Raw genomic sequence first — 14,670 nt, forward strand, 5'->3', positions numbered from 1 at the left:
AAAAAAAATCCACATGACAAAATCTTACAAGAGAAATCTAAAGAACAATACCAAAATATTGTACCTAAATCTTGCCCTCATACAAAAGGGGTACAGTGAAACAGACTATAAACAAGATAATCTGCATGACCTTGTCATTCTACCATTGCACTCAAAAGCTCCAAATTTGCACGAGCGTACACAAGCTTAATTGAAGACGAGCTCAATGCTTTAGCAGGGAGAAAATCGGTTTTCAGCTTTTAGCCTTTTCTATCAATTAGCAAAATGTATTGATTGTAGGAAACAGTTCATCTTGTATGGGAACAGTACATTAGTAAGAGACCAATTTCCCTTCTTGCCATGGGTAAGCATTACATGATAGCATTTTACATAAAACTTTGCTGCAACAGCAAAAAATGCAAAATACAAAAAGGCCTAAGATGTATCTAATTATTGTTCTAACCTCTGCCATTGTTACTACAAAACCACTTCCATTATTTGCTCAGAGAAGAGATTGAGATCTTGTTGCTATAGGCTATATTCCAGATTGAGAATCTGTATGAGATATTGTGGGATCGACCATAATACAATAACCCATGATGTGCATTGCTACCTCATCTTCTGTTAACATGCCGCTTGTGCCAAGCCAAATTTCAGCCAGAGCGTCAGTTTCATATGTATTCTCTTTTATGCAGATGAGCAAGTGTACTGCAAGTTCCCTGCCTTCTGCAACAAACAAGACACTCAGATTAACCTATTTATTACCATTGAAGAAGTTCCTAGTAACCATTGTCAAAATTACTTGAATAGAGAATGAAATACAAGGAGGTCACCTATAAAAACATATTGATATTCAAGGATGGATTAGGTACATTTGCCTTGCACATCACTTGTCCACTTCTTCAGGGATAACCAGCTCGCCCAAATAAACTTGTCGCATCTCCTCTCTCCAGATCTGCAATTATCACAATCACATCATTTAGTTCTCCTTATACTCCTAGGTTTGATTTGTTCCGGTAGAAATAAGATCAGAAAAGGAATATCAATAACATAAGATATGATCTAGGAATGTGATGTTTACTGAATTATTCACATAACATTAGAGGAAACAATAAATAGACTGAAAAGATGTGACATAAGAAAGAGGACGAGCAAGAAAGACATGGGGCAGGGAAAAAGGGGGTGGGGGGTGGCGTTGTGGGGAGATTTCATTCTAAGTATTGCATCTTCAAGTCCTCCAAAATGTAGGGTGGCATAATAAAAAGGCATTACATGAGTAAAAGAACCAGATTAAGCCATGCATGAAACCACAATTAAAATCATACCGTGTCACGGAATTCCACCCGAATATGAGGCACATTAGTTCTATGTATGTCATTTCCACTTGGTCCTCTCTTGTAGTATTCTTTCCCAATCCAGTGCGACTGAAACAGAAATTCCAATTGGGTAAGATACAAAAATAGGCAGGCAAAAACTCATCTAAATGAAATATTATTGACATTCGGAAACCCTGAAAGTTTCTTCCCCCCCTTCTCTAGAACTTAAAAGAACTAGAACTAATTTCAGCTAATTTCATTATATGATACAACCAAGCAAGCATTGAATGGTCAACCATGGATCAGGAACAAAATGCATGCTGGACAGATGGCTGTCCACAAAAAAAATAAAAAAGTAATTTGTATATGTTTTGTCCAGAAAGCAATAATATGTCCCATTCTAACTTGCATTTAGAATCTATGGCAATTAAGTCAATTGAGAATGCAGAATAGCCAAAAGGCCTCCCACTGATTCAGAGCCTTAACAAACTGCTGCTCAAGCTATGTAGCAGTTGCTTTACTAGAGAGCACCTAACAAGCATTTCCAGCACATACATACCCAACCCCAAGGGGTTGACCTAGTGGTTCCTAAGGCTCTACGAGATCCAGGGTTTGAAACCTCTAGCTATCATCTTGGGGGACCCCCAAGGGATTCCTCCTTTGTAATTAACGTGTTGTGTGTGGGACGGGGATCACACAAGCGTGGGGGAATAGTCAAGTGCTCAAAGAGCTGCACACCCTCATTAGTATTGAGCTGGGGAAGGTGATTTGCCATGACATTATCTGTGCAGCATCAGTAAAGAAGACGAACCAAAATAGTGGTATAAGCTCAGGATGAGGGTATGTACCTTGAGGGCATGTGAGAAACCTGATTGGTAGACTGAATTACGGGCAATCTCACATAAATCACACGAACTGAGCTTCCACACCTGCAATGAAGGTCATTAACATTTTTGGGCCTGTATCTAGGTATGAAATTATGTGCATGCATAACTATGAATGAATGTATTCAAGAAAGAGAGCTCACTGAAGCAGCTATGCTATACTCTTCCACCAGAGGTTCTTTTGTTAAGTGAATTTGCAGTGGATCATCAGTTGAAAGTGAAACATTGAGACCCCGTAAGAAAAAAGTAGGAAAGGGATTCCGATGGTAGTCCAAAAATAACGAGTTGTTGCTCAATGGAGACATAGCCAGACCAATCTGATAACCAACAAGAAATTTAAATTAAACAAATATTGCAATTAATCAAATCATAATATCAATCCAAAATAATTCCTACCTGTGCTAGATAATACAGATATTGAAGTACAGGCGATTTTCTCAAATTGATTCCATGTGCAATATTATGAGCCGTAAGAAAGGTTGCAGCAAGGTGGTCGATGTCACCAGCCTGAAGTACAATATACATAAGGCATCCATACAATCAAACATCTGCATTAATTAAAACAACTATTCCATAAATACCTCCCCAGAGTGCGGACGGAATTTTATTGTCGTCATGCCTTTAGATTCACGAAGCTGAAAATAGTAACATCTAACAGGTCAGAATTCAATGCATCAACATCAAGACACAGGCATCTAGAAACTATTGCACTTGTCAGGACTACAAAAGAACAACACAACCAACATTTTAAAGAAAAATTTGTTAAGTCAGACTCTTTAAAATAAAAAATAAAAAAACCAATTTGTTCTGCTTATTATCAAAATGATTTTTTGCTGATGCTGTCTACTCTATCTGGAAGGAAACAAATGCTAGGCTTTTAGACGTGAGGGCATAGACTACGCTAGGATTCTGGAAGAGATCACAAGGAGTGCCAAAAATCAGGTTATCAACTTCAGAAAACTGCTGATAGACCAACAGAGTACATGATTGCAGAGATCTTGGCCTTTCCCTTAGTCAATTTTTAGTACATAGCTATATCTGGTGTCTTGTTTTCTTTTGTTTATGCTCTTCTTTGACCTTGTAACTTACTGTGTAGGCTGTTTCTTTTTTGTTTTTTTTTTCCCCTACAGCATGCCCCTATGCCTTTGTAAGCAATCAGCAACGGCATTTAGAGCTAACAACATGCGAGTCCTGCAATTGCAACTACTGCTAATGTTTAGCAGTTATTATTTACTAGCAAAATTGCTCAACAACTACAGCTACCCAATCTTTTCCTTCTGATGAATGCAGCTCCATTTTTTTTATTTATAAACTAATATGCACCTTCCCTAGTTACATTATTTACTTTCTAAAGAAGAAAGAAAAAAGGGACGGCGTAAGGTAAACAGTTTAAACAACCACAAATTGTACTCATAATAAATTAAAAGATTGCTTGTGATTGTAGAATGAATACCTTGTTTAGTGTGTATAGGTTAGCATAACAGTAATACACATAGTATGAAAATGCCGGATTGAATACATTAGTCCATTGAGCAGGTGTGGGCATGTGTTTTGTGGGGCGTCTTTCAGGCTTACTTTCATCATCCACCAAATCCAATCCCACAACCTGAACAAGCAAATATATGAGAAGTCAGACATCTTAACAGTTAAAATCTTTTTAAATAGAGATTTTAAATATAAAACGACAAACTTAACCCAAACACAACATGCTTTGTTCAAATCTCAAAAAATATAACTACAGTTTTAAAATTTTTTTTTTTTTTTAAAAAAAAAAAAAAAACTTCTTTTATTGATAAGTTACACATGCACTCAGTGAGTTTTGAAAACATGATCATTCCATGTTGCTCCTACAAGGGGAGGAGAATTTGAGCTAGAGTTCATTGGCAAAAAAATTTTTGATAGGTAATAGATATTTTCATTAATAAAAAAGTACATCATGTTTACGATGATGAACAAACTGTACTTGAAACAAATAGAAAAAAAACAAAAAACAAAATCACAGAAAAACAGAAACAGATTGTAGGAAATTAAATACGGAAATACATTGCGTAAAACCCCAAAAACGAGACCACCCAAACAATGTTCCAACTAGCAAAGACTTCAAAAGACCAACAGATTTCTCAACATCCTTAAAAGTGCGGGTATTTCGTTCCCACAAAATTACCCACATCGAACAAGCTAGTACCATATTCCAAATCGAAAAAGAGTGTATCCCCAAATAACTTTCCAATGCACAAATAAGAGAAATAACCGTCCTTGGCATCACCCACTGGATACCAAAAATTAAATTACAAAAAAAAAAAAAACACGCACACACACACTTCACTCCATAAGGCATGTGCGAACTTACAATAAAGTAAAAGATGATCCACTGATTCTCCATCACAGCGGCACAATCAACACCAATTAACCAAAGGCAGGTTCTTTTTTACAAGGTTATCCATAGTAAGAATACTATCCCAAGCTACTATCCATAAAAAGAAAGAAACTCTTCTATGTGCCTTAGAACTCCAAATACACTTCCAAGGGAAAGGAATGGTAGGAGGAGCAGATAAGGAATTATAAAATAAGCGCACATCAAAAACATCATTCGGGGTTAACATCCAAAACAAACTATCAACCTCCACACCCCTTAGCATTTTGGAATAAATACACTCGTAAAAAGTATTCACTCTCTCCCGTCCCAATCATCAGGAGCTCGGTGGAATTGAATATTCCAACTCCTACTACCACCGTCTAATGTAATAGTAATCAACTCAGAAATCCAGGCGTCTTTACCCAAAGCATGAGAGAATATCAGGGTAAAGATCTTTTAAGGGAATGTGTCCACACCAAAGGTTATACCAGAATCGAATACAAAGACCCTCTCCCACCACATACAACACATGTCCAAAAGAAACTCTCTGCGCCTTCTCTAATATTCTTCCACATTCCACACCCCTGCAAACCTCTACCAACTCTAGTGCACCAGCCTCCACTAGTCTCTCCATACCTGGTAGCTATAACCTACGCCATAAACGATTGGTTTCATTTCCCAACCTCCATAACCATTTTCCAAGCAAGGCTTGATTAAACAAGCCCATCCTCCATATCCCTAAACCTCCTGGCTCAATTGGCCAACACAACTTATTGGCAAAATTTTAATAGCTTTAAAACTAAATCTTTCCACCAAATTATTGTTGCCTCCTTTGCCTTGGGTGAGTAACATTCTTTCATATTTACCCATTGATTAAGTTCTGCAGGGAAGGATGTATTTAAGCCTTCATGGTTGCAATGAATTAATCTGATAATCATGGTAAACCAAATCTAAGACATAGGAAGTAAATTTCTAAAAAAACCAAGCTTCACGTAATAAAATTGTGTTTGTGTGTAGCACAGTTTCCTGACATGTAAAATCTCATAGATTTTTTCTTTCTACTTAGTGTCAAGGATTTAAGAGCAGATATGTAATGCTTGCAGAAACAATTAGTACAATTGCAGCTCAATAACCATATTTGCTAGATTGAGAAGATTTTACAAACAAGATTTTTCATACCTGTTTCAAGAAAACATGCAACTGAGGATGTGAATCTGGATCCACAGTAACCTCAAATAATGGAATAAAGATATTGTCGAGAATGTTCTGAAATGATGTCACAATTCCCATTTCCTTGTACACATTGTACAGACGTGGAAGCTGAAAAGATTTTGAATAAAAAAAGGCATTAGATATTGACAAAATACTCAATTTGCTAAGGATGTGCCCTCTCAGATTGCTGAGGTGTTGACAAAATATCTAGAATTTTCATCTCACTAATGAATAAGATTAATTTTGTTAATTGAATCTGACAGATTCTTGTAAGTACCTGAATCAACCAAACAACATTCACACTGTACAGTTCATTATTCACTATCCAACTAGCCATTTGGTCCCACTCACTTTGCTTCCTACCATATATTGATATTCGGTACTCAGCCATCTGCAGCAACAAAATGGAGCACCAGAAATGCATATAGAGCGTTAAAACATGTATGAATGAATAGTTGAACACTCCTTCCCCCCCCCCCAAAAAAAAAAGGTGGTTCTGACACCCATATTGAAGGCAGTGAACATTCCAAAATTACACTGTACAATGGTCATTCACTGCTGTAATATTTCTATCATTACACATCAAAGATGCTAAAATGTGCAACTGGCATAATATGGTAAAACATAATTTCAACATTCACGTTGTGTCCACTGGCAACAATGTTCAACATTAGGCTGCCGCTGTCAAGAATGTTAACAAATGCTTCATACACCAAAAAAAAATTGCTCTAAAAGAGTTTTTCTGAGAAGTCGATTAATTTATTAGCGAAATAACTACTTCAAATTCATTGTTTACAATACCTTTGATCAGTGACAGAATATCAAAGAGAATGAAACAAGATGAGAATAAAAGAAAAGAGGAAAAGAACAATACGGTCAGCATGACTTAATACTCAAAACACACGATACTTTATTGACCAACTCTTCCTTGTTAGAGTACAATAAACCAAACCCTAATTGAACCAAAGCAAACCCACCCATAGAAACTCATAAAATAAGACAGACTTATTAAGAAGGCCCACAACTATGGCTCATACAAAAAAATATATATAGAATTACTAAAATACCCTCGACTCTAGAATAACCAAATAAAACACACACACACACACACACCATGGACACTTATTCTAGGGTTTTGCCTTGTCCTTAGGCTTCCAAAGTGGATATTGTTTCTCTAACCACGCAATGGTTGCACTATCATAAAGCTTGAGACCCAATCAGCACCTCAATGCAGTACAATGCCCCAGGCTCTTTTGAAAACAAATTTATCAACAAAAAATATATATATTTGAACATCAAATGTTGAATCGATCTACAATTTATAAAGAAACAAAAAGAGAATACACTAAAATAAAATAAACATATAAGTGAACAGGACAGCACGTAAGCACCTGATATTTACTTGCTTCGAGATCAGAAAACACTTGCTTTGTCAGCTCGCCAAGGAAACGACCTATTCAATAAGAGATGACAGACAAATATAAGGATTGGTAATCAGTAAGGAAAAGATATTCTAAATATCAATCTAAACATCATCGTCTCTTATGAAAGAGGAGCTAACAGATTACAGAACATCAGAAAATAGAATTAAAACCTGCTGAATGAACTGAAATCCCCTATCATACAGAAGCTCTTAACAGAACAATTCTACAAGCTAATTCATTTATACCTTTCTCTTGCTAGAAAGGAGACAACTTCAAGATAAATAAAGTTCCAGTGAGAGGAAAACAAAGAATTGCTTAATTTGGAAGGGTACATCAAAAAATGTTGTTTGGCATATCTATCAATCTAGGTGAAGGTGCAAATTTAAAGCGCATGGATATTCTCAATCCTTGAGAAAAATTATTCCCTAGAATGCGGAACTAATTTTCCCTTCCACAGAATAAAATATATCTTGTGTATTGAAAAGGACACACAGTAAAATGCATCTTGTTCCTGCCTAATCACATTTTTCATGCCCATCTATTGAATTTCTACATATATATGGCCATGAAACAAAGTAGACAGATGGCATAATAATATTAAAAAAGCCAAGCACCCAATGCTGTCAAACTCGCAAACTACATCAACTACCCTCAAACTAAATTTTGGAAGTCCTTGGTAGAAAAAAGTGAAAGTTAATTCATCACTCATCATAGAAAATCCCACAGCCCACCAAGTTCCACATGATAATTGTTTTTTTTTTTAAAAGGACAGAGTTTGTTATAAAGGTGAAGATTGTCTTGTGTACCAAGTTCTACATGATAATTGACTCAATTTTAAATAGTAAGTGGCTTGCAGCAAGAGAATAGAGTAAGGAGCAACCATACCTAGTAATCAAGCAAACAAGCAGGAGAGCACATACCTTGGATAAGATTATCTTGCTTAAGGAAAATCTCCCTGAGCCTACTTTGACCACAGGGGTTGTACTTAAGATTGAACTTATCAAAGCGATGAAAAGTACTCTTGTCTGCATGAACATCCAAAAGGTCAACATTCAGATCATACCTGTTCAAACAAATGCAAAAGAGAGATCACAAACTGTCTCCAAATATATAAATAAATCTATTAACAATATTTATGACAATGAGTAAACATATACATCTTCATTTGGGTGAGAGCAAAAGAAGATTTCTTTACCCAGTTAGATCCAAGCTCTCAAATACTTCTTTCAAGGTCAAATATGTCCCATCTCGAAAAATTACAACCTGGGAAAAAAAATATAGGAAATTCAAGGCTCTGGAGAAAATGCAATGCATTGGGAAAAAAAAATCTTAGTTGACGCTGAGAAGGGAACAAAAATTTCATTGAATTCAACAGGTGCCAAAATTTCTTTTCAGTAAGGGATAGCTGCATTTAGAGTCAATCATAAAAAGAACCATCAGACAGACACATCAACAACTGATCAGCATAAAAATCCAAATTATTACCTCACCAGGCTCTTTCCTCAGCTTTGACTTTATAAACCTTAAAAGATGCTTCTGGTTCATGCACGCTGAGTGATGAACATGTGTATCTACTTTCCTGACATTATAGAAGTCACGATGTGGAGCACTTTTCTGAGCAAGAAATTCTCTATCCGCATTAAGCATCAAATGAAGATTGAATTTCTGGATTGCACACAAATGAGCACAATAATAAAGATATTATTATCTGTAGTAGTAATAGATAATAATATTATCATGCAGCACAATTACTAATAATCATCAATGGAAAACCATCTACTTGTTCCAGAAGATTAAGCCGATGATGACATAGAGTTCTAATATTCCCAGCTGCAATAACTCGAAGTATGTGATGCAGATCAGTGAAAAAGGTTGTTGCATCAGCGACAGGGAAAAGCTCTTCTTTAGCTGTGAAAAAAACAGGTAAACATGCATAAACATCCCAGTAGGACAACACAAACTTGTAAAATATAACAAGCAAAAACTATCTAGCAATCTTACAATCCTTATTTGCATAGACATGAATGACCCCATCTTGCATTTCAAAATAATGCTGCATGAAATTTGGAACATGTTAGAGATAAAAATGGAATATAAGTAGAATATCTTAGAGCAATGCATTATGGATACTATTATTCTAGAATCAAAAGAAAACTTACATCAGACTTTCCCTCAGGAGTATAAGAAAAAGGCTCAAGATTAGGCTTTGGAGTACTGGGATCAGATATAACTTCTTTTACCCATGGAGCCACTACTTCTCTGAATACATATTTTTTTCGCAATTCAAGGCATCCTTTAAGAACCCCGTAGGCCTCCACTTCATCAGATGATGGCACCTCTGGTAAAATATACAGATGTTAGAAAATAACAAACATTGAGACTCGCTCCTCAATTGCAGATCCTCATCTAGGAGAAGTATTGAGAGTAGCAGGCTTAAAAGCTAAAAGTACAGCCCTTTTTGAAGGAGTAACTATAAATCACTAATAACCCTGCTTGAAAATCACTAACAACCCTTCTTCAGAGCCAGTGCCAGGCCTAGAAAAAGGAAGGTTGTAGTAGGTCCAACATAAAATTTAGCCACATTATTATAAATGGAACTACAAAAAAGAATACGTGTACCCAACCCTAGTTAATCCATTGAGGACCCAAAGCTGATCCGAAAAAATTTGGGAGTAAGCCTAAGGCTTGGTTCTTGTCATTGTTGTTGTAACTATAAATCAACTAATAAAGGTGCTTACATAAATAATCATCAAGATTATTATAATTTATTATTTTCTAAGTCATTAACTAATTAAGGAGAAGGAGAGAAATAAATGAAGGCTTTATAGGTGTAAGTCTCAAGTCCAACCCAATAAGAGTACTCAGCATTAGCACTAAATATCTGACAGATAATTTACATTAAAGAGAAATGACAGGCAGTCCATACCACTAGGTGTTATTTTAAGCCGAGCAAAAATTTCTTGTTCTGGCTCCTTTCTCAAAATATCAGCTGCAATGGGATCGGGCTGAACACCATGCAAGTCACCGGATACACTATGGGAACGAATCATACTAGGAGCAACTATAGACTTCTGTTCTCCACTGGCCTTAACGTGGTCTGGTAAATTCTCATATAGATTTTTACACTCTGGCCCCTGCACAAAGAGGTACAAAGCAAAACTTTCAGCTTCTAAATGAAGTTTCCTTCAGCAGAGAAACAAAAAGTACTATTATATAAACTCACAGCATTTCCATTAGTGTGCAGATATGTAGTATCTAGTTTAGCATTGTCAGTCATGTTATCTTCATCCTCTGATCCATCTACACTCTCCAAGGCACTAGCACTTGCAACAGGAGACTTGGGAGAAGTTGGTCTGATAAAAGAACCGGTTCTCTTGGTTGAACTTACATGCCCAGCAGATTTCCCTGAAATAATAGAATTCTTTCCTTAATCAGTAAAAGATAAATGGAATCAACTCCAGCCCTGCTCTCTCAAAAAAAAAAAAAAACTGAGTGGGAATAAGCAAAACAGTCCTAAAGACAGGAAGGACATTAAAACATTCTGTTTATTTTCCCAGGACCACCAGCAGAGTTGTTGTTACTAAATACCATGGTAGCTAAAATTAGTGTCATTTTCATTGATTAAAAGCAGGCAAGCAATGAATATCTGATTCTACATTCTTTGAACATAGTATAATTAGGTGATTCCACAAGAAAGGAAGGACATCAAAACATTCTGTTTATTTTCCAGGACCAGAGGAGTTGTTGCTGAATACCATGGTAGCCAACGTTAGAATAGTTCTCATTGATTAAATGCACAAGCAATGAATTTCTGGTTCTACATTTGTGAGCCATAGTATAGTTAAGTGATTCAGAAAAGTCAAAAGAGTCTGATTCTGATTCTGTAAAGAAATCAATAATGTTCTCTCTGCCAATTAAGCCACTTATTTGGATTACAAGATGGGATGACTTGGAGGTAGATGCTACACCAAAGTGGACAAATCTTCACTCATGAGAACTTCCTGATGGGAAATATTCTACCTGGGCACTCAGCTTCCCTTGAATATTTCAAGTTTTTTGCTATTATACCATTTAAGCTGTGTTGTTTTCTTTCTTCTCCTCCATAGCATCTCCCTTCCACATGGTAATTTCTTCCCTCATTTAATAAGAAACTTTCATGATTCATCTTTTCATTGAGAATGAAAAGATAAAAATGCAAGCTCACAGTGGATGTAATTAAGCCAGAAGTGGGTAAGCAGTTGGTTGACCAAAGAATCAAGCATGTAGTTCAAAGTCAGACATTTGTCTTAAAAAAAAAGAGGATAATACGATGCCCATAAATTCAGATTCTCAGTACAAATTGGCTGCTGAACAATTTGCAAGCTATATCATTAAAAAATTCATCATTGCTTTGAACATAAGCAGTCTGCCTATGCTAATCAACTTTTATAACAAGCCAACTGTAAATCCCCATGTGTCATCAGACATAGAAGGAATATATAATTAATGTGTGTGTGAGTGTGAGAGAGATTTTTTTTTTTTGTTTTCTTCTTCTTGTATTTTCTGGGTTTGCTCTATATCTTTCATGCATAGAGTACCCACTTGTATATATAACATTCTTACTTATCAAAAAAAAGAGTGTGTGAGAGAGAGATAGAGACTTAAAAGGTTAAAATATGGGAAATTTAAGATTGGGACGCAAGGTCAAAGGGAGCTAGAAGAGACAAAGTCATGAAGGGGCATTGAACTGATTCATATCCCATTAGATCCTTAAACCAATTATAAAAAAAAAATGGTTTTAAAAACAAAAACAATAAACCAAAAAAAAAAAAAAACAAATGATGGGGTTGAATATGCAGAATACTAACTGTATGTTGAAACTAGTTTCTTCCTCATTCAGTTCATACAATATAAAGCATTTACACCAACAAATCCACTCAATCTTTCTAATAAACATAGCAAATTAGACCTGAACATTTTAACGTTGATCACATACCACATAACAAGTATCCCAATAGCAATACCCAACTCAATCTCAATTTTCCATCAAATATCCAATCCACCATGATATTTGACCATATATAATATATCTCTAAAACTTATTAATACCCCCAGACACACAGACACACACACCAAAAAAAAAAAAGTTTCGCTTCTTCATGAAAACAACACTATTCTGCACTATAATACTATAAATTAACATAAAATATCAAAATATATAATGCAAACAAGAGCTTTATAACTATTAAAGAACATAAAAACGCTGCTCCAATAGGAAACCCTATGTGTCAAAACCGTGGCAACAATTCTCGAATTTTCAAACAAGCGAAGAGAGAGTTCAGTTCATGATCACTCTCCCGGTGAGTAATCCGAGTGAGGAATACCTTCTGGAAGCGTGTGGAGCCTCGGCAATCCTACCGGAATCCCGTCCACGTGGATAGGACCGTTGCTCCGCCGATCTTCGCCGTCGATTCCAGTTCCGCCTCCTCCTCCGCCGCCACCGCCGCGGCCAGGTCCGCCGGAGATCGCCGTGACGTCGGGAAGAGAAGCCGAACCGCGGCGATAGTAACCGTAACCATTTACCTTGCGTCGCGCGTGGCTCCGGCGCTTCTTCAAATGCTGAGTCGCCTGCGGCGAGTCGAGGTCCGAGTTATCGTCCCTGTCTCTCTCCACCGTTTTCGCGAACTCGAGCAACTGAGTTAGGGTTTTCCTGTGCATGTAATAGGCCGAAACCGCCACCACCGATGCTCCCACCAGCGCCGCCATCGCCAAATGCAGAGCGTACGCGTCCATTTCTCACTCACTTCTCTCTTCTTCTTCTACTCTTAGAGAAAGAGAAATGGTTGTTTGTTGTGAGAGAAAGAAAGCGAAGAGAAGAGAGAGGGAGAGAGAGAAAAACCCTACTGAGAAGTGTAGAGCAGAGGAGATATTACAGAGAGAGGTACCTCTGTTTGATTTTTTAATCTGAACAATTGAGCCTTGCTCTGGTATTTATAGCCGACGAGGAGCTCAGCATATTTTGATTCTTTTTGTTTTGGGATGGAAAAAAGAAAAAAAGAAAAAAAGAAAACGCCTGTTTAATGTAATAGAGGTCTTAATGTATGAATGAAATATACAGTTTGTTTTTTTATGTTTAGTTATCCCCAAAAAATAGGTTAAAATGTAAAATTTATCTTCTAAATTTACCACAATTCATTTTAATCCTCTAAATTTTAAATTTATTCAATTAAAAATTTCTCCGTCAACTTTGATTAACATTTAACAAAAGTTAATATAAAGACCTTAATTGAATAAACTTAAAACTTAGATAATTGAAATAAATTTTAATGAAACATATAGATTAAGATTTGTATTTCAGCCATAAAATTTTATATAGGAATATGTCAATAGTGTTTGCAAACAAATTTGTGAGACTTAGGCTCTCCCAATGACTAAAAGGTGTTTGAATCTAATTAGGGTTCGCAACTTCGTTGCAAAGTAACTAAATTTGCACACAAAAAAAAAAAAGTGGGATTCCAATAGTAAGATATTTAATAATGAAATCGTCACTGGAATGAACAACATGTAAATATTCCTCTACTACCCATTGTTGGTCTCGAGGGATTAAGGAGGCTAGATTAGTCTAAAGATGATTATCATTCTAAGAACGCAAGGTGCTCCTACCTTTTTAAGGCAAGAAGTGATAGAAAAAATGCCCGAAGCCAATGTTCGAGTACCAACACTGTTGTGCACTCATTGACAAGACTTCAAGAGTCCCACCTACATTGAAAACAAAAAACAAAACTTTATAAATAAATACAATATCTTTTAAGTTGAAAATGACTTGACTCTATATAAAATAAGTCAATCAACTCTAAAGAGAATATCATTTGTACATCAATTTTGTAATTATGACCATATATTAAAGGAGTAAATTGGACACGACCCGTGAACTTGACATGATATAACACGAAATTAGAAGGTTATGGGTTGAGACTTAATGAATTCATGTCATATTTGGGTTAACACAATTTACCTGTTTAATAAATGGGTTGGGTAACCCATGGAATTCATCTGACCCGTTTAATTAAATAACATTTTACCAATTTATCCTTCAAATCCTAGGTATATAAACTTATTAGTAGTTGTGGTTTATTTTCTTTAACATATTGTGATTGATTATTTGTGATATTGAGGTATGATTCAGTTTTGAATGATTATTTGTGATACAGTTACTTGTTAGTTCTAAAATTTTATATTAAAAATATTTATTTGTTTGTTTTTCATAAATTTGTTTTCTTCATTTTGATCAAATCTGATAAATAAGTTAACATGACTGACCCGTTTAATAAATGGGTCGTATTAGTGTTAACTCATATAGTTGAATATCATAAGTTAACATGAATCGCAAACAAAAATTGCCATCACTGCCACACACACACATATATATATATATAGTATTGTATTTTCACATACAACAATAATATGATCATATTATTTGGGTTACACTTATTTCTCTTGGAAAGGATTTTGTGTTACGC

General features: G+C 35.8%; 1 protein-coding gene across 1 annotated transcript; it reads right to left on the minus strand.

Moving 5' to 3' along the window:
- Window positions 1-13,090, minus strand: LOC142610384 (AMP deaminase). Its single transcript, XM_075782194.1, has 20 exons — window positions 12,535-13,090; window positions 10,395-10,576; window positions 10,098-10,305; window positions 9,331-9,509; window positions 9,173-9,224; window positions 8,952-9,079; window positions 8,657-8,836; window positions 8,367-8,434; window positions 8,092-8,234; window positions 7,139-7,200; window positions 6,025-6,138; window positions 5,715-5,855; window positions 3,633-3,785; window positions 2,761-2,814; window positions 2,576-2,686; window positions 2,323-2,496; window positions 2,144-2,224; window positions 1,305-1,403; window positions 813-934; window positions 1-705 (listed from the first exon to the last, which is right to left on the minus strand). Exons 1-19 carry the CDS (start codon window positions 12,941-12,943, stop codon window positions 866-868), a joined length of 2,607 nt encoding a protein of 868 aa, XP_075638309.1. The 5' UTR covers window positions 12,944-13,090; the 3' UTR covers window positions 1-705; window positions 813-865.
- Between the last annotated feature and the right edge of the window lie 1,580 nt (window positions 13,091-14,670).

This window comes from Castanea sativa, chromosome 9 (genome assembly GCF_040712315.1).
Source record: "Castanea sativa cultivar Marrone di Chiusa Pesio chromosome 9, ASM4071231v1".
NCBI classification, from domain to species: domain Eukaryota; kingdom Viridiplantae; phylum Streptophyta; class Magnoliopsida; order Fagales; family Fagaceae; genus Castanea; species Castanea sativa.